The sequence below is a fragment of the Prionailurus bengalensis genome, chromosome D4 (genome assembly GCF_016509475.1).
Source record: "Prionailurus bengalensis isolate Pbe53 chromosome D4, Fcat_Pben_1.1_paternal_pri, whole genome shotgun sequence".
NCBI classification, from domain to species: Eukaryota; Metazoa; Chordata; class Mammalia; order Carnivora; family Felidae; genus Prionailurus; species Prionailurus bengalensis.
In genome coordinates this window covers 16,625,477-16,652,928 of record NC_057359.1, presented here as the reverse complement: position 1 = coordinate 16,652,928, position 27,452 = coordinate 16,625,477, and the positions used below count along the sequence as shown (strand labels likewise).

The 27,452-nt window shown below is 42.1% G+C and overlaps 1 protein-coding gene across 1 annotated transcript in view; it reads left to right on the top strand.

The window, feature by feature from the left end:
• TRPM6 (transient receptor potential cation channel subfamily M member 6) overlaps nt 1–27,019 on the top strand; it is a 179,856-nt gene extending 152,837 nt beyond the window's left edge. Inside the window, exons 31-39 of the mRNA XM_043567071.1 lie at nt 1,322–1,347; nt 5,419–5,469; nt 6,941–7,006; nt 8,952–9,238; nt 9,530–9,612; nt 10,378–10,583; nt 17,414–17,465; nt 21,907–22,013; nt 24,874–27,019. Coding sequence (XP_043423006.1) covers nt 1,322–1,347; nt 5,419–5,469; nt 6,941–7,006; nt 8,952–9,238; nt 9,530–9,612; nt 10,378–10,583; nt 17,414–17,465; nt 21,907–22,013; nt 24,874–25,007 — 1,012 coding nt within the window. The 3' untranslated portion in view covers nt 25,008–27,019. The remainder of the gene's footprint in view (nt 1–1,321; nt 1,348–5,418; nt 5,470–6,940; nt 7,007–8,951; nt 9,239–9,529; nt 9,613–10,377; nt 10,584–17,413; nt 17,466–21,906; nt 22,014–24,873) is intronic.
• Nucleotides 27,020–27,452: the final 433 nt, after the last annotated feature.

The following is a 27,452-nucleotide window of genomic DNA, read 5'->3' as shown; positions in this document are numbered from 1 at the left end:
TATTACCACAGCAGATTAAACATTTGCCTTTTCAGTGTCAAAAAAAGCACATGCAGAATAATGAGTATCCTAACTTCTCTGACAGATAAGATTGTGAAATTTGCGTTCAAGAGTAAGGACAAATCTGTCTGGCCTAAAGAAAAAGACTGAAAACCTGGTAGTTTTCTCTTTAGATTTTTTTTTTCAGATTGTTAATTTTAGTTTATGAGGTTTATCATTTTTATTTTTGGTTTCTCATGAACATCCTAAGTGTCTATCAAAGCAGTAACTCTTTGAGAAGGATGGAGACGTAGCAAAGGGAAGATAGGGGTCGGGAGAGAGACAGAGAGAAAGAGAGAGAGAGAGAGAGAGAGAGAGGGAGGAGATAGAGAAGTCACATGGGTGTAGGCTTGAGTATTTTCCTGGAATTTTATTTATTCCGAGAAATAAAGTTTGAAAACCAGCCAAGCAAAATTATTGTATTTCATTTGTAGTGTTTTCTGGACTTCTCTAGTTACATCATCAAATTGTCTGTACAGCTGGGGGAACAGAATTCTAAACCATCTAACGTGTGAAGGCCAGTTGATCCTAAGCACTGGAATGTGACTTGCAGTTTTGAGCCAGCGCTATTTGAGATGGCCTTTTTTTCTGGAACTGCCATCAAGGTCTCTGTGTGCAAGCCTGCCTCTAGACTCCAAGTGCACATGACTTTCTCCTCCCAGAGGTTCAGTAGTTTGTGCTCATGCAGAGTACTGGGTTATTGCAGCATGAAATTAAACAATAATTGTAATTGTACTTTCTTCCCTAAGGACCTTCAATACTGGAGATATTCTTTGAATGCGTCTATTCAGACTTGCCTGTGGCCACTTGTGCACTTGAGCAGGGCAAGTAACAATTTACAGAGAGTTAATTTCAGTCCATGAGCATTTAGGGGCCACGTGGGCTAATGAAACTGATTTGTAGGCTTGTCCGGAGACATTCACAGACTCATTTGTAGGCATCTGCTTTGCACAGTTCAGGAACCCTTTCGTTTAATTGATCCAGAACAACACAAACAAACACAGTGAAGTCTTATATTGGTTAGCTTAGAGCGTGTGCAGTAAATGAATCACACACATATGTGGTATTCATTTTTCTATGAAAATAATCACAGGGTTGCAAACCATTTCTCTATTGATAGAGATAGGGGTCAAACGACACGTCTTTCAAAGAAAACACACACACACACATACATATATATAGACATATAGACTCTGTATTGTTACTGTTGCACACACTTTTCCTTTTTCTGGTCATTGACAGATTTAAAGAATTATCTAAACAATTTTCGTTTTTCAAACAGGTTGAGAAGTTCAAATGGAGTTGACAGTAAGTTTTTGTATTTAAACATGTTATTTTTCATTTTATTCATGGTGAAGTTCACTGCCCTGCTGAGATTTTTGTAGTTCCTGAAGTTCTATTTATGATTTTGCCTATTACATGAAGTAGAAAGTTCAGTAGAAAAGTAGAAAGTTGATTGTCTTTCTCCACATAAATCAGGATTGATGTATGGTTTAAAGTTTTCTTTTGAACTGCCTATTTTTGACAGTGATTTTCCAATTTCCTCTGTGAGTGAGAGTGTTTCCACTGAGCTCATTTCAACTGTTCGACAACTCTTCCTGTCAATTAATGAGCTTTTACATATAGCTCATTAAGAGCTATTCATCTTATATGTGGATACCCTTTCCGTATGGTTCCTGTAGGACTCTGTGCCCCAAGTGGCTGCGTAGGGCTAGGTCATGGGAGACAACTCCCTAGCAAAACCACTCTCAAGGCTGTTCTCAAACTTCACCACAGCCTACAAGCTCCTTTCTTGACCTCTTTTTTTTTTTTTTTTTTTTTAATTTTTTTTTTCAACGTTTATTTATTTTTGAGACAGAGAGAGACAGAGCACGAACAGGGGAAGGTCAGAGAGAGGGAGACACAGAATCGGAAACAGGCTCCAGGCTCCGAGCCATCAGCCCAGAGCCTGACGCGGGGCTCGAACTCACAGACCGCGAGATCGTGACCTGGCTGAAGTCGGACGCTTAACCGACTGCGCCACCCAGGCGCCCCCTCCTTTCTTGACCTCTTGATGCAGATGGGGTTCCTTCTCTTCCACGGCCTTGTTCCATCCCACTTTCTCTGGTTTTCAGTAGCTCTTCAAGTTGCTTCCTTCTCCTTCAACTGCATACATATTTAAGTCATTTTCTGTACCAAAGAAACAATAACTGTTTTCTCGATGTTACCGAGCTTCCAAACTGCCACTCCTATCCACCTCGAAATTAATGAGAAAGCATTAGCATCTGCTCTGCATAGTGCCTGTCCCCACCACTCTACTGAAGCTGCGTTCTAGATGCCAAATCACACAACCTTTTTTTTTTTTTTTTTTTTTTTTTAGTCTTCATGGAACTTGTAGCATTTGATGTTGACCATTTTATCCATTTTCAAAGTTTCTTGGAGGCTGTTCTTCCTGGGCTATTAATTGTATTACTTTATTGCCTGGCGTTTCCGATCACTTACTCTTCCTCTGCCCAAACTGGGCCTCTTACTCATGTATACTGCCTTTCCCAGCCCACTCCTCTTAGCCATCAACTTTGTTTTCTAACTCCGTACTACCCCCACCTCCTGCTCCCCATCCTTAGAAGGTGTCTGTTTTGCCCTACCCCACTGCTTCTGCCTTACAGCCTCCAACATTTATTTTCCTAAGTAAAAAAGTTTTGCCCTTTATTTCATGTTAGCGTTCTGGTGGTTTCTCTCCCTTTGCACCTTCCCGTGTTCACCCTGGAATTACCTTCTGAAAGATGAACCATCACTTATGTCGAAGCTTCCAGGGACTTCCCGTTACCTACAGGATTGGCTGCAAATTCCTTAGTCTTCTCAGTGCTTTCGACAGCCTGGCCCTCATCCAAATTTCCAGGCTCAAGTTCATTCTTTAGGTCAACATTTCTGCCACATAGAATATGACCACCTTCCTATGCACCCCCTCCACTTGAGCGTCTAGAAGACATCTCAGGCAAAATGCACCCTCTCCTTCCTCACTCATCTCTGGAAATGACAACTCCATCCTTCCAGTTGCCGAGGTCAAAGTCTTGCCATCGTATTTCACTCCTGTTTTCCCACATCCCCGCTTCCAACCCATCCCTCAAAGTATATCAAGAATCTGATCACTTTGCTACCCCCACGTACCACTCTTCATCTTGATCCTGGGTTACAGGATGGCCTCCAAACTATTGCTCTCTGACAGTCAATTTCCAGAGTGTAGCCAGAATAACCCTTTTAAACCGAAATTCTAATCAAGTCACTCTTCTCCAATGGCATCTCATCGCACTCTGTAAACTCGAAGTCCAAACAGGCTCTACAAGGCCCTACGGATCTGCTGCCCCTCCTCCCACTCTCCAAACCCGTTTCCTCTCAGCACAGTCCACTCTGGCCACATTCCCTGTGGTCCTGCCTCTGGGCATTTGCACTTGCTGTTGCCTCTACCTGGAATATTTTTCGTTTTGCCATATGACTATCCCTCTCTTCCTTCACATCTCTGCTCACATTTTACCTTATCACAGAGGCCTTGCCTTTGCCACCCTTAAAATAATAGCCTCCCTGTCTCCCACACTTTCTAACCCTGTAGCTTGAATATATGTAATACTGTATGCACTATGTATTTGCTTGTTTATTTATTTTCCTTTTACTAGAATGTAGCCAGAGATTTTACCTGTTTTTTCTTTTTCTTTTGTTTTTGTTTTTGTTTTTTTGTTGTTGTTGTTTTTACTGCTCTCTCTCAAGCACATGGTAGGTGTGGAATAAATATGTTTTGAATGAATGTGAACAGTTCCTTCCCACAGTTCCTTAAATGGTGGAGCCAGAACTGAAACTCAGCTTTCTCAGATTCAGATGTCCATACTCTTGAAGAATATCACATTGGCATGCCTGGGTGGCTCAGTCGGTTAAGTGTCTGACTTTGTTTCAGCCCAGGTCATTGCCTTATGGTTTGTGAGTTCGAGCCCCGCAAAGGGCCCTGTGCTGATAGTGTGGAGCCTGCTTGGGATTCTCTCTCTCTCTCTCTCTCTCTCTCTCTCTCTCTCTCTCTCTTTCTCTCTCTCTCTCTCTCTCTGTGTGTCCCTCCCTCACTCGTGTGTGCTCTCTCCCTCTCAAAATAAATTTAAAAATTAAATCAAAAAAAGAATATCGCATCGAGGAGCTCCTGGGTGGCTCAGTCGCTTGAGTGTCTGACTTCTGATTTTGGCTCAGGTCATGGTCTCAGGGTTGTGGGATCAAGCCCGTATCGGGCTCCGTGCTGAGCGTGATTTGCTCTCTCTCTCCCTCTGCCCCTCTCCCCCACTTGCATTCCCTCTCTCTCTCTCTCTCTCAAAAAAAAAAAAAAAGAGTATCACATTGCTTGTCTATGAAGGTTCCATAAGTCTCTGTATACACCTCTATTACGTTACTTAGCCAACCGTGTTGTGACCATAGTTTACATGTCTTTTGCTCTCAGTATTTCACAGTTTCTTTTTTCAAGGGCAGAAGCCATAACTTATTCACATCTGTCTTGCCCAGCATGACCTATAGTGGCAGCTGGACACTTTTTAATTTTTATTATTGAGTGAACTGAGAAAGAAAGAAAGTCTTTTCTTTGCTGATGTTACTTTTTACTAAGCACCCCCAGAGGAAGGGATTTTTGTTCCTTTCCTTATCCAGCAACAAGAAGCCAGAGAGATCTGTGAAATTGGGCTCATTATGCTGCTTACTCTACTAGGTATAAAGAAGTTGCCACCGTGAGACTAAAGTTCTCCAGTTTAATTTTAATTTTATGAAATGGCAGAACTGTTGCAAAGGATTTCTCTAGAGCCTTGTAATTTAGGACTTGAGAAGGTAGAAGGGAACCAGTTAAACTTGCGGGAGGTGTTCCCAACAATGAAGTCCCTTGGCATCGTGTTCTCCACCCACTTCTTTGTTTCTGGTGTATGCCTCTTAATTTGTTTTCATCAGTTTGTTGTCATTTTAGGTCAGTGAAGTGGACTGCTAATAACTTGGTATTAATATTGTCTCTATATGGGCACTGCGTCTTGGTGGGAGCTCAGAGAATTGTGCTCTGGGGATGTCATGAAGTGTGATGGGCAGCTGAGTGTCTTCCACAACCCAGAGGTGTAATTGGTTCAGAGGAAATACATCTTTGAGGCTAATATTACCTGTCTTTCTCCAATTCCCTATATAAACATGTTTGGAGATATTACATTGATGATTGGAAGCTGTCAGGATACCATGCCCAATAACATGGTTAAAGGATATTAGGCCATCTTTCTCAAAGACTGAGAAGCCATTGTGATTAACCTGTTCAATAATAACTCTGAAGGCAATATATTCATAAGCATGTATTTATCACCAGCCACGTAATTAAAATGCCAATCTTCTCTACAATTTCAGAAATCTCAGCCTCCTTAAAAAGCCCTCAAGAGCCTCACCATCATTATTCAGGTAGGACACGTGCACCTAGACATGTCAACTGAGCTAAACGTCTGTGATTCTGCACTCGTGAACAGGAGTATTGATGAATTTTGAAGTATTGATACGACTCCCAACAAGATGTTATTCACTCTCATGAGAAGAGCATTCAGATTTCTTATCTTGCCATTTACTTGGGAAAACAAGTTGTTAGGATTTAAGAGAATATGGAATTAAAAAGCATTTTTGTCTGTATTTGCAAGTTCCAAATGGTGAAGGAGAAGGGTGACCTTGAGATTTAAAAAGTCCTTACAAGTCCGAAGCCAGAGATCTCCATATTTTGGATGGGGCCTAAAACTAGCTCTTTGAAGGAGGATTTTATACCCTCCCTGGCTCTCAAGTGAACATAACCACTGAATGAATGCCAACCCCACTGAGTAAGTTCAACAAAAATACCTTACAAGGATGTTATTAAACAAGATGTCAAGGGTCTTGACTCTCATAAGCAACATTGCTTCACAGTGCTTCAGTTGTCTTTCTTTCAGAGTGGGAGTAATTGTACTTGCCCTTCCTGAGGAACAATCTGCCAAAGGGCTAGTAAGAATTAAGAGGGAAACACTTTGAAATGCAAAGCGATGTAACAACCAACTGGACTTGTGCCATTGGTTGGTCTTCTGCATGTCATTGCTGTCAGCATTGGATGAGATGATACACAGGCAAGCCTTTTACACAGTCTTTTTTACACAGCTCAGCACATGAGTGAGAGTTTATTGGTGTGACAGTTACCGTTACTATCATATCAAGGTCATGTGTTCAAGGTCCACTAATAGATTGCCTTTTCCTAAATTCTCCTCTGTAGTGAATAGTGTTTCAGTGGATTCCAGACTCCACATTCTAGGCTCTTATAACTGGGTCTTTCAGCTCAGCAGTAATAATCCAATATTTTGACTCCAGCTGTCAACTCTAGAAAGTCTGGTGAAGAATACTGGAACTCATATTGACTCTGATCTGTTAGGATACGGCTCTTAACAGGAAAATGCAGATCACTTGCTTCTAATTAAAACTGGTCTTCAGTTCTCTCTGGGAAAAGAAGGTGAACTGTGCAAAGTCAACAGTAGATGTCCCCACAGTCCACTGTGCATTAGATTTGCTCTGGAAAAGACCGACCAGAGAAGGAAGACCACAGAATGCTCTCTAAAGGAAAGTTCCACATATGTATGGATTAGTCTCTGATTTGATGTTCGGGAGAGTGGAAGTGATAGCCCTACCTCGGACGATGTTATATAATCTCACATAGTTCGTAAGACTGGGGTATACTTCCTGTTGAAGGCATAGTTTCTTTTTAAAACTGGGTTGTGGATAATATTTTTGATGAGAGCAAAAGTGAGGGGTCTTTGAAATGAACATTTTCTGTGTTATATGAGTAGATTGATGTGGGGGAGGCTTGCTGTGCATTCAATCCACTGACGCATACTTAAAATAGTAAATCTCTTTTTGTTTGCAGCCATTGAAAGGAATAATTTAATGAGGCTTTCTCAGACTATACCATTTACACCAATCCAACTGTTTGGTGAGTGCCATTTCTACCTTCTTGAGGCCGTGCCAGGGCAGAGGCGTAACATCTGAGAAGCAGAAACCATTTTGCATCGTTTTAGCTGAAGATTTTGCTTTGCTAGTGGTTGCGGTTTAGTGAGACTAATTTCCTAAAATGGAAATTCTTGTTAACTGCCTAGCCAGCATCTAGGGTCAAAATCTAATGCTGTAGGGATGGGACCGATAATGAACGGCAGTTGGGAAAAAAGCAATAATGTTGCACCTGGCATTCACTGATGTAAGGCTGGAAGTAGGAGAGAAAAGAACCATCCGACCATGTGTAATAAACACAGAAGAAAGAGATAAATGTCAATACGGTAAAAACTAACAGGCATCTGAAGGGAAATGCTTTGTGTATTGTTTTTTTGTTTGTTTTGTTTCATGTAAACTAATTGCTCTTAGCTCAGAGAGTAAATGTCACTTTTAAAGGCTGAAGTAGTAAGGAAAAACAAGCTCGCATTAAGCCAAGACTACCACGAGTCTTGCTGTCCAGCCAGCTGACAATGTAACAACTCTGTCCTAGATCTTAGTTCTCTTCATATGGGGACAGATCAGGTGGCTTCTGATCAGGGACGCAAAAGCCTTCTCCTTCCTCATGACTCCATGGCTAGTTCTGCAACTTAGGAGCTCTGCTCTAAATCCTCTAAGTATTTAAGTATTTAGAAGTCTAAAGAGACCGTCAGTGGCGTTTATCTGGGTACCAACAATAAGTATTTGAATTATTTATTGAGTATTGAATAAGAATTACCTAGACATATTTTTTTGGTAAGCAATTCAATGCAAGAGTGAGTAAATAGATTCCTTTCTTGGTAAATCAGTATCGTGTTAGCAACAAAACAAAACAAAACAAAATGGGCATTTAAAGCAGAGGTATAAGGAGAAAATCAAACGCAGGTTGGGCAGAAACTGTGTCAAGAATATGTTCCTTCTGTTATGAAGCATTAAACACTGTATTAGGTGGAGTCTAGGACTCCTAATACAGGAACACTGTATTAGGTTCCATTAAAAGTGGAAGTTATCTAGCAGTTATAAAGAGCATTTTGTGTCTAAAATCTATTAAGTGAGCTTGAGTTGGTATCTGAGGTTCTAGTTCACGTTAGTGAAGTTAACATATTTAATCTTTACAGCCACCCAGTGAGGTGAGCATTATTTTCACCTTCATTTTACTGCTGAGGAAAGTGAGGCTTTCAGGAACTTGTCTAAGGGCACAAAGGAAGGAGGGGGAGGCTCTGGGATATGACCTTGGTGCTAACTCTAGCTGTGTTTAAACCATGAGTTCTCAGCGGGGGTAACATCACCCCTAAGGGAGCAGAAACTTCTTTTTATGTATAAAGCACAGGTATCTCTATCTCTATATCTGTATATATCTGTATATGTATGTATATATGTATGTATATTTCTATGTATATATTGTATGTACATGCCATTATACACACACACACACGTACAGTACATGCATGTATCAGTACAGGTACATACACACAGTGTATTTTTAGTATTAAAATGTCATGGAAGGGGGAATTAGGGAAAAAAATCTAATAAGGCTTTAAAGGGGATGGTAATGAAAACACAGGATTAAACTATCTCTTTGGAAGTATTTGTATTTAACAAAAGAAGCATAGCTCTGCTACTTTGATTTTCGTTTTGTCTGGTTATAGTTTATAATAAGAACAATTTAATTCTTATATATCAGCTGATGCTTTGTCCCTTCCTCCTCCCTCCCTCTCTCTACCCCTGTCCTTTATGAGACACTAATGTGGCCAAAATCCATGCTTCTGTTCTGTACTTGTTCCTGCAGAGGTGAAATTCCCATTCTCTTCTGTTCATTGGGAAACGGAATGAATTCTGAGTTGTTATTTGGGACGCCGTCCCTGTCAGACACGAGCTGCCATTGAACTTCTCACCTGTACTTCTTTTTGTAGCAGGAGAAGAGGTAACTGTCTACAGGCTGGAGGAGAGTTCCCCTTTGAATCTTGGGAAAAGCATGTCTTCTTGGTCCCAGCGAGGGAGAGCCGCAATGATCCAGGTGCTGTCCCGAGAGGAGATGGGCGGCGGGCTCCGCAAAGCCATGAGGGTCGTCAGCACCTGGTCCGAGGATGATGTTCTCCGGCCAGGGCAGGTTTTCATCGTGAAGTCCTTTCTTCCTGAGGTTGTGCAGTCATGGCACAGAATCTTCCAGGAGAGTACTGTGCTTCATCTTTGCCTCAGGGTAAGTCCGAGACCCAGAGCCCAGCTGGATAGGTCAAAGAGTGGCGTTCTGGCTACATCCTGATTGGAGACCGTTATCCTCAACCCAGAGGACAGCCTGGAAGTTCTGTTCTGGAAGTGGTGGCATTTCATTATTTTTGTTTTGTAGAGCTTTTCCTTTTGGAATAGAGTGCGGTCGGAGCTGAATGAGGCTAAAAATCACACTGGGGAGGCCTTGAGTGTTTCTGTGATCATTGATCAGCATGCATATGATAGCAAACTAATATTTTTGCCAATGCTCCCAATTTTGTAGGAAATTCAACAACAAAGAGCTGCTCAAAAGCTTATCTATACTTTCAACCAAGTGAAACCACAAACCATTCCCTACACGCCAAGGTGAGTATAGGGAATAAGGGCGCCCCAGTCCTTCATTTTAAATAAGAACTTCTCTCAATTTCTTCTGAGCCCTGTTAGTCATGAGAAATGCCAGACCCACAGGGTAGTTCTCCACAATCTTCTTTTTGGGTTATTCCTTCTACAGTCCCAGAGACTGGTAAAAAGAAAGTTAGGTGTCCCAGGAATATCTTGGCTTAAACACTGAAGTTATGTGAGTGGAAGACAGAAGTTCAGGCAGAGACCATGACTAACTTCTCAGTTACATGAAACAGGGAGACCCTAGATGTCGTTACTAAGGTCCGGGAATATTATGGAAGAAAAACCTTTCTATTTTAAGCAGTTTCTTCCCCTAATATCTTAGAGAAATTAGGGAACTTTATGAGAATGAACTCTTGTTACTTTTGCTTGAGTGTCTCAAGACGCTTGCGTTAGCGAGACGGATCATAATTCGGTGCTGGGGATTATGGTCAAGTTTTATTGTTTCGTTTATAAGGACCTCTATAGAGCATGGCAAAAAAAAAAAAAGTTGAGTCCAGTACTCATAAGGGATTTGGAAGGTTTCCTCAAAGAGAAGAGAGGTCGGTCGGCATGGGAAAATCTCTCAATCTTTGCATTCTGTCCCTGCCACAGAAAGGCAAGGGCATGTTCATTGAGGCTGCCTCGAGCGAGAGTTAGATAATCTTCCCTGCTGCTGACTGTCTGGTAACGTGAGTTTCACCTTTGCTGCCTTGTGGGGACTCACTGGCCTCCTTTTCACCCTCACAGGTTTCTGGAAGTTTTCTTAATCTACTGCCATTCGGCTAACCAGTGGTTGACCATTGAGAAGTATATGACGGGAGAGTTCCGGAAGTACAACAATAACAATGGTGATGAAATTGCCCCCAGCAACACCTTGGAGGAGCTGTTGTTGGCTTTCTCTCACTGGACCTATGAGTATACCCGGGGAGAGCTGCTGGTTTTAGATCTGCAAGGTGATTGATCGCTGAGGACTTGATAAGACAAGCCTGAGGCACAGTTCAGGAACCATTGACCAGGGATCCTTTCTGCATGTCGTTGTCAGCTACATTTGACCCTGGCTCTTTCTTTGCTCAAAGCCACAGTTAAGGTCTTTCAGTGGAGACATTCCCTGATAGTGAATGCTTTCTTCCCCTTGATTTGAACACTGAAAGATGATATCAGTTTTCTGAGTGTATTTATTATTTGTGAAACTGTGCAAAGGGTGAGAAACCAGGCAGGTGTCCCAAGAAATCTTGCAAGAACCGGGATGGACAATGTATTGAGTTGCCCTACCTGGCTTTGAAGGGAGGTAGGACCATTTATTTCAGAGACTTTGGACAGTGGTGATCATGAGCCCCTACTATGTTGCTTCCCATTTAGCTCCAGAGAAAAATATAGGCTGGTGATTAGCTGCCTAAAATTTAAGTACGTCTGAAACTTTGATCTCAACGGGGAATGAATTTTGTACCAGATTTTCTAGTTTTAATGCTTTATGGCTGGGACTTAACATTCATAACAGCACTTAGACGTGTGTTTATACACACAGGAAAGTAATTTCTGGGGGCATTTTTCATGATTTTGAGCTCAATGCTTTAGTAGTTTATAGTTTCCCTTGCTCTCTTTGCTGTGTACCTTGATATGACAGTTCATGAAAGTGCAAACTCAGTCTGAGAGAGGCGACACAGTACACTCATATTTCATGGAAGCCTCTGATCAGCGAGTCTCTCCACTGTCAACCTCCCGTGTGACTTAAAGTCCTGCAGGACAAAACTGAGTATTTCCAGCAGGCTTTCCTTGCAGACATAGAACAAAATATGTATTAAGGTCAAAGTTTAGTCCTTGGGCTCACTCACTGGGGCTTTGGTTTTAAATAGGGGATTTAGTCCAGGAAATTTCATAGAAGTAATCTGACTTAATCCTAGAAGCAGCACCTCAAGGTAGATATTATGGGGGAATTTAGGCCCAGGAGGTTTATAAATGTTAAGTTTTTACTTATTTATTTTGAGAGAGTTAGAGACAGCATGAGTGGGGAAGGGCACAGAGAGGGAGAGAGAATCCCAAGCAGGCTCTGTGCTGCCATCGCAGAGCCTGACGTGGGGCTTGAACTCACGAACCGTGAGATCATGACCTGATAGGCCCAAAAAGTTTAAATAACTTGCACAAAGTTGCACAGCTCCTAAAGAGGGAGCCAGGATGCAGACTGAAGCTGTTTTGACCATCTATGTTCTTTTCTTCTCATGGTACTGTCTTTTGTTTCTTTACGAGTTTCAGAGGACATAACCATGTTATGGTTCATTTAAACAGATTGGGCTTATCCCTTGTGCTCTCTGACTTCCCCACCCCTCCAATCCTGGGATTCTGCACCGGAAGCCAGGCTTGGAGGCTGGGCACAGTCAAGATAAATAATCCCGAGGCATCGTGAGCAACATCCAATACATTTTGATTGAAATTTGTACCATGTGCTCAAGGATGTGTATAGACTTTTTAAAGTACACATAAGTCCTGCTGTCTTTTCAGATCTGTACTGTTTGCAGAGTTGAGTTATATTTCTAACCCTCAAACACAATATTTTAGGAAGCAATATAAACAAAAGTTAAAACAGTCAACATGAGTCAGCTTTTAAACCAGCAAGTACGTGATCCATGTAAACTCAGCATGCTGATGCCCAAGGCATCTGCTTTTGTAGCTCATGTTGAAGAGAGGTTGATTGTTTTCATCTGTATTTGAGTGTCTCTGCTTTGAGTTTTGGGTGGAGTTGTTTAAAAAGAAAAAACAAAAACAAACAAACAACAACAACAAAAAAAAAACAACCAAAGAAAAACTTTAAGGAATTAATGATGACTCTTTAGTGTGTTTTGTATTCCACTTGAATAGGTTTTTCTTTAATGATGTTTATGTTTGGGGATTTTTATGTCTCTAAGTAATCCAAAGTGACATTAAACAGAACAAATGCTGCGTTGATAGTCTTGGGGGGGGAAATGGAATTAACTTTATTCTTTTACTGGGCAATTATGTGAATTGCAGAACTAGGCCACTCCAAATAAACGATGTCAAAACACTGACCTTCAAAGAAGAGGAGAGTGGACATCATAGAACAAGCATGAAGAAGTTGAGATACTTATTGGAGAGTTTTGGTCAGTTGGGGAGGCCTGAATTTATGGAAGAATATGAGTCCTATAATAGTAACTATAAGCAGTTACATTACTACTACCAACAGCTGACATCTACCAAGTATTTATTTTCCGACAGGCACTTGGGTAAAGACTTCATGTATTACGATATTTAATCCACACCAAGTTGGAAAGGAGAAATGGGAAGAATATATGTATTCTTAGAATACCTTAATGGTTTTTGGTTCAGTTTTGTATTTGATTGGTTAGTATTGTAGTCTTTGGAGAGATGATGGTACCTTGTTCAGATGGGTTCGGAGTGGGTAGAGATTGAGAGACCTACTGGCAGCAGTTTGGAGAAAGAGCCCTAGGTTGACAGTGTTAGGGTCTGACTCCTGGCTTCACCATGAATTAGCTGTGTGACCAGGGGGCAGCCACCTTGAGTCCCACTTTCCTCATTTGTAATGGGAGAGATAATATTATATACTTAACTCATTGTTAACCCCTTATGTTAAGGAGCTGAAATGAGGCAAGTTCTTGACACATAGTGAGTCCTCAGTAATGTCATTTATTGTTGTTAGTAGTAATCTTTGTGTGACTCTTTATATTTATTTATTTGTTTATTTATTTCTTACTTATGTGTTTTTTTGTTTTGTTTTGTTTTGTTTTGTTTTTGATAGAGAGTGTATGCATGAGTGTGTGTGCAGAGACAGAGAATCCCAAGCAGGCTCTGTGCTGTTAGCATGGAGCCCAATGACTCACCAGCCGTGAAATCATGACCTGAGCCGAAAATCAAGATTCGGACGCTTAACCGACTGAGCTACCCAGGCACTCCAAATCTCTGTTCGGCTTTTTAAAATGGAAGCGAATCAGGGCGTCTGGGTGGCTCAGTTGGTTAAGTGTCTGACTTCGGCTCAGGTCATGATCTCATGATTGGTGGGCTCGAGCTGACAGCTCAGAGCCTAGAGTCTGCTTCGGGTTCTGTGTCTCCCTCTCTCTCTGCCCCTTCCCCACTCATGCTCTGTTTCTCTCTGTTTCAAAAATAAATAAACATAAAAACATTTTTTTAAATGGAAGTGAATTGTCATCAGCTTGCTGTGGCTCCCTATTGCTTTGGGAGAAAGAAGGAATGAGGAACACTCTGGCAGTTTTTCTTTTTCTCTTCTCTTTTCTACTTTCTTCCAAAGGAGTGCCAATCACTAACCCAGGAGTTGCCACACTGGGCTTGGATGCTGAACTCTAAGGAAAGGCTTGACCAATTTCTTTTTCTTTCTTTCTTTCTTTCTTTCTTTCTTTCTTTCTTTCTTTCTTTCCTTCTTTCTAATATTTATTTATTTTTGGGAGAGTGCAAGCAGAGGAGGGAAAGAGAGAGGGAGACAGAGGATCTGAAGCTGGCTCTGTGCTGATAGGTTTGATAGCAGTGAGCCCAATGTGGAGCTCAAACTCATGAACCGTGAGATCATGTCCTGAGCCAAAGTCAGACGGCCAGCCGACTGAGCCACCCAGGTGGCCCAAGGCTTGACCAATTTCTGATCACTTGCAATTATACTGTAGTTTTCCAGTTTCTTTCTATTTAAAAATCCTATATACGAAGGCCTGCCTCATCATCATTAGATGTGAAATCCAACATTTAATCCCTAGCAATGGCAATGAAAAACAATGATACTTCAAATTACAGTGGTCTAGAGCATTCTTTTTTTAAAGCTCATTATATTTTTCAAAGAACTTTGGAAGTATAGGTTTTTATATTCAGCAAAGCACTTTCCAGAGTAAGCATTTGCATTAACACTGTCATAATGAATCCTGCTGTTATAAAGAAGGTAACTTATTTCCAAGATGTAGAAGCTCACCAATGCATCCCAACGTGGTTGGGATCAGAATGTGCATGTCTGGGTTTCTCACAAGGCCGTGCTGCGTACTACGTGCACATGGGCATTTACCCTATTCAAAGTTCGGTAAACACGTGCGATTGGGATTTTTAGACGTTGAAATGGCTAGTTTTCTTCCATATTTTCTCACTCACTAGAACGTTCCTTCTGCCATTGGAAGGCCCCAAAGTATGTATTTAGTAGTTACACTTTGAATCATCAGACTGGATTTAGGGATATAAAGGTTTGTGGAAATTCCACTCTCATTCTCCTTGTGGGATTTATTCATTAGGTAAATGAGATCATCAGAACATGATTTTACCAGTGGTAAGAAAATACAGTTTTACTTCACAAGAGGTCTTGATAGAAAAAAGATAATAAAAATAGCAGTTGGCATGTTTTAGCTTTCTCTGGGTCACTTTGCTAAGCAGCTTGTATACAATAGTTTACTGAATCCTCAGTAAGTGTATAAGATGAGGCCCATTATTCCGCACACTTTCAGATGAGAACATTGAGATTCAGAGAGATTAGAGAAGGTGTTCAGGTCACATAACTAGAAGACGACAGAGCCCATGAGTGGGACCCAATCCCTTTGACTCCTGCCTATCTAACACGCAACAAGGTTTAAAGTAAACGGGAGCCGATGTGATTTTGATAAGACGTTTTCTCCCCTATAAACCTCCTTTTCTCCCATCTATATGACCTCTTTAAGTACTCTGCATATTCCCAGCTTAAATTTACAGTTTCCTCAGCCATCAGCCTAAAGCTTTCGTCATTGCTAGAAAGGTTCAGGCTTAAAGTTAGGTCTGAGCTTAAACATGAAAAGGATCTGTAGCCTTTAGTCTCTGTTGATGGTATTCACACTTTCTGTCTGTTGTTCTGTTGATGTCCTACATCATTAGAAAAGCAGGGCCTCTCTAGGCTGTTCATTCTTGTATCTATAATAAGAAAAGGTACAAAGAGCTTCCTATGACTTTTTCTTTGAAAAGAACAAAGACCGAGCAAATCACATTTTACACACTTCCCCTTGAGCCTGAGTTTCAGCCTTACTGTTACTTTCCCTGTACAAAATCCGTGTACAAAGAGAGTCTAAGCCAGAGGCTCTTAAAGAAAATTCAGAGGGTCTGTGAACTTTGATGAGACAACAAATTACACTATTATTTTCACTAACCTACAACTGAAATTCATCATTTCCTTTGATTATAATGGAGACCACAAACCACAGTGGTATTAGGAGCACCCATGACTGTTTGCAACGCAATTACTGATATTAACATAGCACTTTATGATGTTGGCAGATATCTCGAAACACTGTTATACTATGTATTACTTGATGTTACGGTAGTTATAGACTTGCACTAGATTCTGTTATGTAATGTGTTAATAAAGAAGCACATGTATTGCAGTATAATTTAAACAGATATTTTGATGACTGTATTTCAGTATCATTGGTTTCCTCTGTAATCTTATGTATTTAAATTATGCATTTTAAAACGTTATTCTGAGAAGGGGGTCCGTTTTGTTTCCCCAGTCCGGCAAAGAGGGTCCTGACACAAAAATGCTTGGAAACTCCAAAAACAGGTTATTTTCCTAAGGAAGTCAGTTTCTTGGAGGAAAGACCTATAAACTATAAGGGTTACATTTTCTTGTGAAAGATTTAACATATGGTAAAACATACCCAGCATGGCAAATATTACTACCATCATAAACATCTCCCTCACCCTTTAAAAATTTTTTTTTAATGTTTATTATTTTGAGAGAGAGAGAGAGAGAGAGAGACACAGAGTGTGAGCGGGGGAGGGGTAGAGAGAGAGGGAGGCACAGAATCTGAAGCAGGTTCCAGGCTCCGGGCTGTCAGCAGAGCCCGACATGGGGCTTGAACCCATGAACCACGAGATCACGACCTGAGCCGAAGTTGGACACTTAACCATCTGAGCCACCCAGGCGCCCCCTCACCCATTTTGTAACAGAGTCACTCTGAGTGTCAGTTGCCGTTTTGATCAGTGTTAGCACGAAATTACACTTAACGCTATCCTTTTATGCTTTGGTGTCAGTTTTTTAAAAAGTAAATTTTACTGAAGAAAACCATTTCAGAAAAGTGCACACGACATAAGCATATCTTTCAAGGAATTTTCACAACCGAGACATATGTGTAACCAACATCCAGATCAAGAATTTGGGAGCATGTATATTCTATTGGATATAAATGCTGCGTATATAGCATTTAACGGGTGCCTTTGATGGAGCAGTGGTTGTATCTGCAGAACCACACAGCACCTGGTGCCCTGCTGAGCACTGACGGACTCCACCTACAGAGACCGTGGCCTCATGTGAGGGACACAGGCTTTAGCTCAATTGGAATCCTGTCGTCATCACTCGTGAACTGTGCAGACTCTGACAAATTGCTTCATCGTCTCAAACATCAATGTACTTATTGGCAAAATGAGGCTGTGAGGATGCTCATGCTTTCCCTTTATGGTAGCTGAGAATTAGAGAAAATATCATTAGAATGTCTAGTATAGACAAATGGTAAATGAATGATGGATACCACCATCAGTGACTGTGAACACACCGCTAAGACATTCATTTGTGGCCTCAAAGTTTATAATAGCATAACAGAGGGCGTTGCGGGAGACAGTGAATTTACTAAAATTTTCAAGCCCACCTGGACAGTTTTTACGGTACATTTAATTCACATAATGTTGAACTTACTACAGGGTGAATGCAAGTTTAAAGAAAGAAATTAAGATTCTGGTTATTGTTTTCTTGAGTTTCTGAGGAAGTGAAATCCCCATTTGCTAAACGCATTTTCTTTTTTCTTTGGAGGTGTTGGGGAAAATTTGACTGATCCATCTGTTATAAAACCTGAAGACAAACAGTAAGTTAATTTATGATGTTCTCATTTTGAAAATCGCACTTAACACATTGTACATGGTTTTATCAAAATAATTTTTAAACATTTATATTTCTTGCCTAGCTCCTAGAAAGATTTTGAGGCAGCTTATGTTTTCATAGAAGCTGGATATCTGTATTGGATATATATCTATCTATATCTACCTCTGTCTAATACCATAAGATTTTTTTTTTAATGCAGAACTTAGGAAATGGGAACAAAAAGAACATATGGAAATAAGATGAAATTTGGAGTTAATACACATAAATGGAAAATATAAAGACCAATGCCGTAACCAATGCAAATTTAACTCTTGAGTTTTCTGGTGGCCCAAACAAAAGAGAAATATGGGTAGGTTCAGCTTCTATAGGCTTTGACACGAAAACAGTTAGTGTCATAGGAGAAGCAAAGATTTCGTTGTTGTCTTCTCATTGGAGTCACTGCATCTCACGTCTTCGATCACATGCCTATAAATTGAAAGGCATCGAGTGTGCTATTCAGTCACAGCAAATCTACAAGAGGCCAAGAAAACAGGGCTTAAATATGAAGCATCAGACTGTCTGACTAAATTCAGGGGTGCAGTTTAAATTCCACAGAAGAATGAGTCATCTGCCTGTCCTTTGAATTCCCATGGGCATTTGGTCCCGGAAGTAGGCTTTGGGGAAAGTTTGGCAGCGGAGGGTCTGAGGTTTTATTCTTCTGTTAAAGGTGATCAAAGGGACTTTGATCAAAATGGTTAAGGACTGATCAAAATGGCCGACAACAGTGCTTCCCAAACATGAGCTTCCCTCACAATCAATCACCAGGAGAGCTGGTTGTGATTCAGTGGGTTTGGGGTGAGGTCAAATAAGGTAACAAGTTTCCAGACGATTCTGATGCTGCTGGCCTGGAGACGACACTTTGAGAACTGCTAGCATATGGTAGCTTGACCTCTCAGTTGTCCTAAATGTCTGTACTTGGCCCCTGGGTTGTAGAAAATAGATATGAAATGATCTATGTGGTCAGTCTTCATACAATAACATCTGAAATTTTTACCTCTCTCCCATAACACTCATATTGTAAACATTTGTTGCTTTAATGCGCTATTTTTCTCTCCCTCAACTATTTACTCTAAATAGATTCTCATGTGTAGGCATCTATGCCAAGAGGTTCATCTAAAAGTGTTTTAGCTATTTCTTTGGACTAGGTGAGTTAGAGAAGATAAAGGTCACCATAATGCTCCTATGCATACAGTTTCTATGATATTTGAGCATAGAATGCATATTGTAACCTTTAGGGTACAGATAAAGGCTTTATTCTTTTTTATTTCAGCAGATACTATTTTAGGATATTATTTCTTCCATAGCACCATGTGCCCAAGGGTTTAGAGTGCGGACCTTGTACTATACATAGTACTTCCTTGATAAGTTTGCAGTGAAAAACTTTTTGCATAAAGAATGAACCAAGTTTATGTATACTTCATCATCTATTACATTTTTGACCTTGATATGTATGTCATTTAAAGTGACCTGAATATTTCCAACTTCTAGAATTTAAGAAGCTTATATTATCCCACTTGACAGTTGAGTATTTAATTGCATTCTGTAGGCCAGGGGGTCTCGGTTTCTATTAAGGTCACCTAGGAAACTAAAAAAAAAAAAAAAAAAAAAATGCTTCTCAGAATGAGTATCAAATCAAAATTTATGGGGATGGAGTCCTGATGTTTGTATTTTTTGAGAAGTCACCTATGTGATTCTGCTGGGCAACCAAGGGTAGGGACCTCTTGTCTTACGGCAGACTCTATTGTTTATGACTTGAAGGTAGGAACTTTGGAAACTGATCGGATGGTGTCACTGTAGCCTGCCTGGTTTGGTGGGGTTACCTCATTTTGGGTGCAGTGGGTTTTCCTGGTGAAGGTAACTATTTTCTCACAGTGGTGGCAGGTCGCGTGTAATTGGTTCAACGAGGCACACGTTTTTGAGCGCCTTGTGTGACCAACCTGCCACAGCCCAGTGACAGCAGCACCTGGGAGGTGGTCAGACATGCAAACCCTCAGGACCCTCCCTAGAGCTACCGAATCAGAGTCTGAACTTTGACAAGATCTGCAGGCGATTTGGTGGAACTGGAAGTTTGAGAAGTGCCTGTTGAAGCAAGTGCCTTCACGTGACACTTGCTTTGCCCTTCACAACAACCTTGGAAGTAGGCGTCCTCCTTCCCGTTCCCAAATGAGAAAGCTAAACCCTGGTGAAGACGCTTAACTTGCCTACGAGGATGAGGGGCCAATGAAAGGGGAAAACCCTCTACCAAAGGAGAAGATTTTTTGTGGTACAGCTTCTACTCTAATCTATAGTGCCTCTTGTCTCTGCTCTCTCGCCAGACTTGCGCATGTGAGGGCACAGTCAGGGGGCTTCTCCCCCGAAGCCTGTCTGGCCACTTGGTGTGCTTCCTGGGGTCACCAAGCCTCGCTGGAGGCTGCCTCAGTCATTGGCAGTTAGGGATTGTTTTCTACTCACTGCCTTGATGGCTTGGGGCATTTGACAAGTCCGAAATGACGACGGTGGTCATTAGATGTTCTTTACTAAATCTGTGTGTACATGGTGCTAATTGGCATTCTCTCACTTGTGGAACCAAACTACCACTTGCTTTTGCTGGGCTGTGAAAGATCTGGAAAACAGTTTGTTGTTGTTGTTGCTGTTTTTAAACTTTGCCAAGACCTCAAGGCTGTCGGCATGCGGTAGGATTGTACATGCAATAGATGCATGTGAGTGTTTCTACGACCCCCTTCCCCTCTCCTCTGTACAGGGAGTGGCCAGACCCCTCATACAGGCATTTTAGAGTAACTTTGATTCTTTTGCGTTAACTTTCACAAAGCTCATCGAGGGAAATTGTTTAGCTTAAAGCTTTTATCTGAGAATCAATGTTACCTCCCTAAGTGGGCGGGGGTGCGTTCTGCTTTACTGGGAGGAAAGGAATGGCAGTAAGGAATCCAAGAATGAAGTATTCCCAACAGGGTCCCGCTTGACAGAATATACGAGGAATGACTGAAGTAACACTTTCGTTTTTCACTCTATTGGCATCGTAAGAGATTTGGTACAAAATATCGAGCGATTCTACTTTTTCTTTTTTTTTTTCTCCCACATTTGATTTCACCAGATGTACTGAAAGAGAGGAATAGTTAACTAGAGGTAGCTTACGCAGCCGGGTAAATACCACCAGAGCCGCACTTTGTGAGGGCGATCGAGTGACCAGGAAAGTTAATCCTGGGTGTCTGTTCACGTTGTCTTCCCAAGAGATTTCCTCCACCTCCCAGCCTCAGAGCAACGAGGCAATCTGAGATCAAACTGACATCAGCCCTCATTCTGAGCTTGGCACATCTTCAGAGCAGCTACTGTTGTTCTGCCAAAAGGAAGTGGAAATTGAGATAAATGTTTCAATACTCAGATGGAAAAAAAAAGTTTTTTTACACCACGTCCCTTTTTGAAAAACCACATTCCTTAGAAGCGGAGTTTATTGTTTCCTTGTGTGATAGTTTGCTTTTCTTTTTTCCTTAAGACGTGGCATTTAAGAGTGGTAATTGAGTTCAGATTTTAAAATGTGCCGTTTCCACTCTGCATGTCATTAAAGTGTTAGCTTCCCTAAAGTTGCTTTGGATGTGCTCCTGGTGTACTCTGTTTCACGGTGCGCAGAGCATCCGCCTACAGAAATCGTTGTCTGTGACCTTATCATGGACAAACTTTGAGGCTGGAATCTGCCAGGGATCTGCTTTATGGAGTATTCAGAAGGTGCCTCATCTACGCTGGTTCTGTCTGTAAGTTTGTCACTTACAATTAGTGTACGTAGTTCACTTCCACAAAGTCAATGCCTCCCCGTGGTCTTGTCTTTCCACAAAGAGCCCAGCTATAGCAGTTTGCAGGATAAAATCCATGTGTCCGAAGCGCCGTGAGTGCTGGAAGTAGGGTCTTGTCAGGCATTTATTTTTGAGGATATCAATTATTTTCAGAAAAGCATTTGGGTTTGAAACAATGTTTATGGATCTTTTCAGAAGGTGTGTTCCCCTAGTACGTTTATTTTACTTTGTACCTCACCTTTCGAGTATTTGAGTAGAACATTTGGTCACGAATGTCACTCACTCTCACCCCATAGGCATTAAAAAAGGGTGTCACTGTATTTTGTTTTAATGCGGTACATAGAAAATTCACTCTTCTTCTATCAGATTAGCGTTGAAATGAGTTTCACAGTAGGTCTTGGAGTTGGGTACAAAGATTTAAGTGCATTTGAATTTTAAATTTGCAAACCTAACATTGTTGCTTCCCCAAAGTGCTCTATTCTTTGTGGGCTCCTTCAAGTTTACTGGGTTACTACGGGATACTGTTCGGTATCTCAGAGAATCCTAGCTGAGCCCTTTTCCTTCACTGTGATCTCATTGATATTCTGATATTTCCTCTAGATCAAGAGGAATGGTGTTTGGACCAGCCAATTTAGGGGAAGATGCAATTAGAAACTTCATTGCAAAACATCGTTGCAACTCCTGCTGCCGGAAGCTCAAACTCCCGGGTATGCTCCGAACAATTCTATTTCTCTCTTAGTAAATCTCTCCTAGAACAACATCCTTTGTAACCTGGGATGGAGTCGAAAATCTCAATCACATTTTTATCTCATTCACAGTCGAGTCCTGACTTTCTGACTGCAAATTTTTCAAGTCTCTGAAGGGATTAAAAGGACAGGGATTTACTTCAGGTTCTGCCAAAATGTGATAAAACAACATTGGGCCCAATACTTGTCACAGTCTCTCCAAGGGGAAAGGTTTACCAACTTAATTGGGGTAAAATTGAACTGAGGCAGGTCTCCCCCGACCCCTCCCTCGTTGAGTCCTGTGTGGTGTCCACAGGATTTCAATCCTTATTTACCCATTGGACGCTCGGGACCGTGGAGTATCTAGGGAAACAACAGCTGTCAATTAAAATAGTGCTTTTCACTACAAAAACCGGCCACGTTAAACATATATTGCAATGTGTATTTTTAAAAAGTTGATTTGAGGGGCGCCTGGGTGGCGCAGTCGGTTAAGCGTCCGACTTCAGCCAGGTCACAAGCTCGCGGTCCGTGACGATCTCGCGGTCCGTGAGTTCGAGCCCCGCGTCGGGCTCTGGGCTGATGGCTCAGAGCCTGGAGCCTGTTTCCGATTCTGTGTCTCCCTCTCTCTCTGCCCCTCGCCCGTTCATGCTCTGTCTCTCTCTGTCCCAAAAATAAATAAACGTTGAAAAAAAAAATTAAAAAAAAAAAGTTGATTTGATAATGTGGCACACTTTGTCCAAAACTGACATAGTCTCCATAGAAAAATATTCTTAACAGAAAAGCAAGCAGCAGGAGGTCTGTGTCCTCCAGACTGGCAGTCCTACTCTGTCGAATTCTTTTCTTTGATCTCAGAAGGGATGCTTCATGTCTGTCTCAGCTTGTTCCCTCTTTTCCTTAGGTCATACCAAACTTGTCCTTAGACTGGCATCTCACATATTTTAAGCGGAGTAGTCCTTCCTGCCTTAGAATAAGTGAGCATGCCCTGAATTGGAAATTGGTAAAAGATCATCATCATCCGTCGTAGCTTAGGGTGGAGTAGGTGTCAATTTACAACAAAGAAGGGCAACTTGTAATCTCGTTGGAGATAGAGGTAGGAGGTTGAGAAGCTCGTGTAGGCATGGCATGGCATGGCATGGCAGAAGACTGGGATTGGGATCAGGCTTCTAGTTCCAGTGGGAAATAGCCTGGCAGCCAGGGGTGATGGATGGTTGGGTCGGGGGAGAGATCAGACTGGAACAGCAGGGAGGGGGGCTCTCACTCTCATCTTGTAGCTGCTCGGGATTCTGTCTCACAGCCACACGGCAGACTTGAGCAAAGAGATCAGTTCACAGCATGGTGACCACGCTCCCCAGTGGCCTCCTCTCTCTGGCAGACACAGGGACTGCATCTGATCGGCTAAGAGAACAGGAGACCAGAGACGTAACTAACTGCTTCTGTCTTTGAGTCCAGTTGGCTCTTCTGCATGATTAAGGTTGAGATTGTGTTTTTTTTTAAACCCACCATGGTGGGTTTTGAGTCATTCAGTAATTCTTCCAATTCTAGGCTTAATATTTGTTTTCTTTCAAAACCTTAGTTAACACATTTCAGTGGAAATAAGGAGTACCCTCATGTATTCAGACATTTGGTAATATGAGTATAAAAAAGTCTTAATTAGGAAAATAGAATTATAGGTGATTTTTCTTTGGCCTTGATTATGATTTACCTTTTTTTTTTTTTAAAGGAAAAGTAATTTAAGATAGTATGTAAGAGCATAGAATTCAGAGCCAGATAGGTTGAGCTCATATCCCAGTAATGCTTTTTACTAGCTATGTGACCTTGGGCCTTGATTTTCTCATCCACAAACTGAGTATAATAGCACATAGCTCATAAAATTGATGTGAGGATCGAAGTAATATACGCATATGTTCCATAAGTGCTGGTTATCAATAAACTAAAATATGTATTCATTTAATGTCCAGATAATCCCCGCATAACATTAAAAAGGAAAGTAAGGAGTACATATTTAAGGTTAATCTTAATCAATACAGCAGTAAATGCTACATAAACACCAAAAGCCCACCCTCCTCCATAAGCTTCTCCCTAGAGATTACACTCCTATCAGTGCTTTCTTTTGATAATTTCCTTTTCTTTTTTTTTTTTTTAATGTTTATTTTTGAGACAGAGCACGAGTGGGGGAGGGGCAGAGAGAGAGGGAGACCCAGAATCGGAAGCAGGCTCCAGGCTCCTCCGAGCTGTCAGCACAGAGCTCAACGCAGGGCTCAAACTCACACACCGTGAGATCATGACCTGAGCCGAAGTTGGATGCTTTACCGACTGAGCCACCCAGGCGCCCCAATAATTTCTTTTTCAAATGGAAGAAGGAGGCTCTAGGGAGCATAGGATCCAGTAACTGGATGAAGCCTTCCCAGGCAGCATCAAACCTACAGACAGCTTTGTTGTAGAACACTGAGCACTGAAATCTCGAGTCTACCTTTTTGGCTGAGCTCCCTGGTCCTGCACACCATTCAGCAGCGAAAATGCCCCGTTTCCAGGTTGGCCTCGCTTACCTCCATCCAGGCCGTGCCTTCTAGGGTGCTGCATATTGAATCCAGCAACCAAATCTTTCTTCACTTGCCCCAGTGAACGCAAACCTACGACAGCACTGGGGAGTTAGACTGACACGTGGACACGGCGGGAGGGGGGGTGGTTTGGACACGGTGGAGGGTGCGAGTTTCACGTATCTGTGACCCGAGGAGGCAGGGTCCTTTCTGAGCACGTGGCCAGACCTGAAGTTCAATTCATCCGTGTGAACACTACCTTCTCGAGGGTCCCCCTATAACTGTCTTAATTGCTTTCCTTGCAGATTTAAAAAGAAATGACTATTCCCCTGGAAGGCTCAATTCCACTTTTGGACTTGATACCAAACTAGAACCAGCCGAGGGGCCTCCGGCGAGGGAAGGGGGTGGGAATTCTCCAGAAGACCTCACACGACTGTGAAAAAGGGGAAGGAGAGGCAAGAGGACACCAGTACTTGCCCTCCCTTCGGTGGACTCTGGGAACAAAGACCGACCGGAGTAACATCCATGACACCGGAGCCTCTGTCAGGACGGCCTTACCCCGCGGCCCTCCTTGAGACGTGCCTTCCGAGCCTCAAGTGTTGTCCTGCCTCAAGACCTCATTGGTGTAGATGGCTGGGCTCCCCCGGATGCGGCCCTGTGTGTGCAGTGCTTTGCACGTGTTCATCCTCCTGTAGTTGGGAAGGAAGACACTCGGACGAGCCCCTGGGGATGCTGCTCCTTCATACCTCATTGCTTTAGCTGGTTGCTTAGAACCCTTGGAGCAGGACGGTGGGCACTGAAGGACCAGGGAGATGAATTTAATTTATTTCCTAGCTGCACTGTGTATGCCGACTCTAGCCCCCACCGCGATTCATTACCTCACCCACACGTTGTGTTTCTGTAGGGACACGCACATTAAAAAGGCATTTGACTTCTCCTCTCTCCTTTCCTGAAGCGTAGGGCTTTAAAGAGCAACCACAAGGAAAACGGTGGAATGGGTGTATTTGCATAGACGGGAGCACACTCCCGCGCAGTCTCACCGGTTAAAAAAGTTAGGATCCTGGTGAAATCTAGATGGGGCTGAGGTTTTGTCAGTGAATCACACGATGCCTGGACACTTCAGTTTCCTCTGAAAGTAAGGAAAAGGGAAATCTGAAACAAATGCTCCTGCATCCTTCTTCATTTTTTTTTTTAAAGGGGAACAGGGATATGTAGAAGTAGAAGTTGCCAAGAAATATTTTCCCTTCCCTTAAGCTCAGGAGTACCGTCAGTTAGAGTTGGCTAAGCCAACCTCTAAAACATGACTCCCTTTTCCAAAGCTTCATATATAATATTACGGGCTAAGTTACTCTGTCAGGTCCTCGGGGGAAAGATGATGTTTCTGACTGAAAACGCACTTCGAAGGTGTTTGCTCCGTCCCAGTGCAGAGTGCTGGTGGCTTATAGAGGGCCACAGTGTACATTTAAAGTATGGCCCGAGAACATGGTATCAGTTTCAGAGGCTGAAAGGAAGGCTGCCAGGACACTGCACTGCACAGAACCTTTGGGGGATCAGCCATCACTGTTGTACTGATCGGGGTCACCCCACCTCAGAACTAGCATGAGCCTTTTACACAAGGAGGGAATGGAGAGTTTGGAAAATGTCAACTCCTCTTTATCTCTAGCCCTTACATTAGCTGGTTTGCTTTTTAACTGACATGCCTGCATTTCTAGGTTATGCTTCAGGGGAAAAGTTGCCCAGGCATTCAGGGCTGGAGAGCTACACGTTCAGGTTGCCAAGGGTTGTAGACACAACACACAATTCTTGTGTGGCTTGCAAAGGACTAATTTCTACCCATTTTACTCTAGTCTTGAGAGTGGCGGTGGGCAGGAGATTGGGCGGTTTCTTGATTGTCAATGGGGATAAAATGTTCATGCTTTTTTCAGAGCTTACCTGCTTTACCCTATTCTGAAAATCAGTAAGGGATCTACGAGTACCTCAGTGCTGTGTTCAACTGTGGAAAGAGGCAGGCATTAATTGATTGGTCAAATATTTGTTATCTGGAATGGAACTTGAAAACAAATGCATTTTGATTTCAAATTTCTGTTATGCTCTTCCCTTCCCTCCCCTCCCCTCCTCTCTCGTTTTCTTCCCTTCCCTTCCTTTCTCTTTCCTTCCCTTCCCTTCCCTTCCCTTCCCTCCCCTTCTCTTCCTTTTTTTTTTTTTTTCAGAAAAATCACCAGAATAATATCTTAAAAAGATGAAATGCTGGGCAAAGATCACTGCATGCAAATACCGATGTGACAGTCATGACTTTTGAGCGATTCATGATCACAGAAGGGTGGATATTCATTCATTCATTCGGTCAGTTTTATTCAACAGATACTTACTAAGTGCCTTCTCTGTACTGTGTGAGTGACGAGGATGCAATGAACAGAGCATTTCTTCACCCTTAAAAAGCTTTATGTGTCATGTTTCTTTCTGTTTTGTTTTTTGTTTCCCCTTTGGTACCAAGTTGGGATTTCTGGTTAATACTAAAAAACAAAAACAAAAAGACTCCTGGGGGGAATATTGGAGGCAGTGATGTGTCCCATGTTTCATCTGACAGTGGGTGTAGGTCTGACTTGTATAAGAGAATTGGGGAAAGCAAGAAGACCTGGCTAGGGCTGGTTTTAGGAACCACTGAGGAAAAATGAACTGCCCAATTCTCACATGAGCACAAAGCCCATGTCACAGATGGGATCTGAATCAGGGGATCAGAGAGGCAGCCAGGTTCCCAGGAATCCTTCCTGCAGGTACCCTATGGACATGTTTTCCTTTCAGCGAGGCTGTGTGTTCCTGGAGTGACTTCTGCCCATGACATCTTAAAGCCTCTGAGTGCTCTGGGGAATGAGATCAGATATAG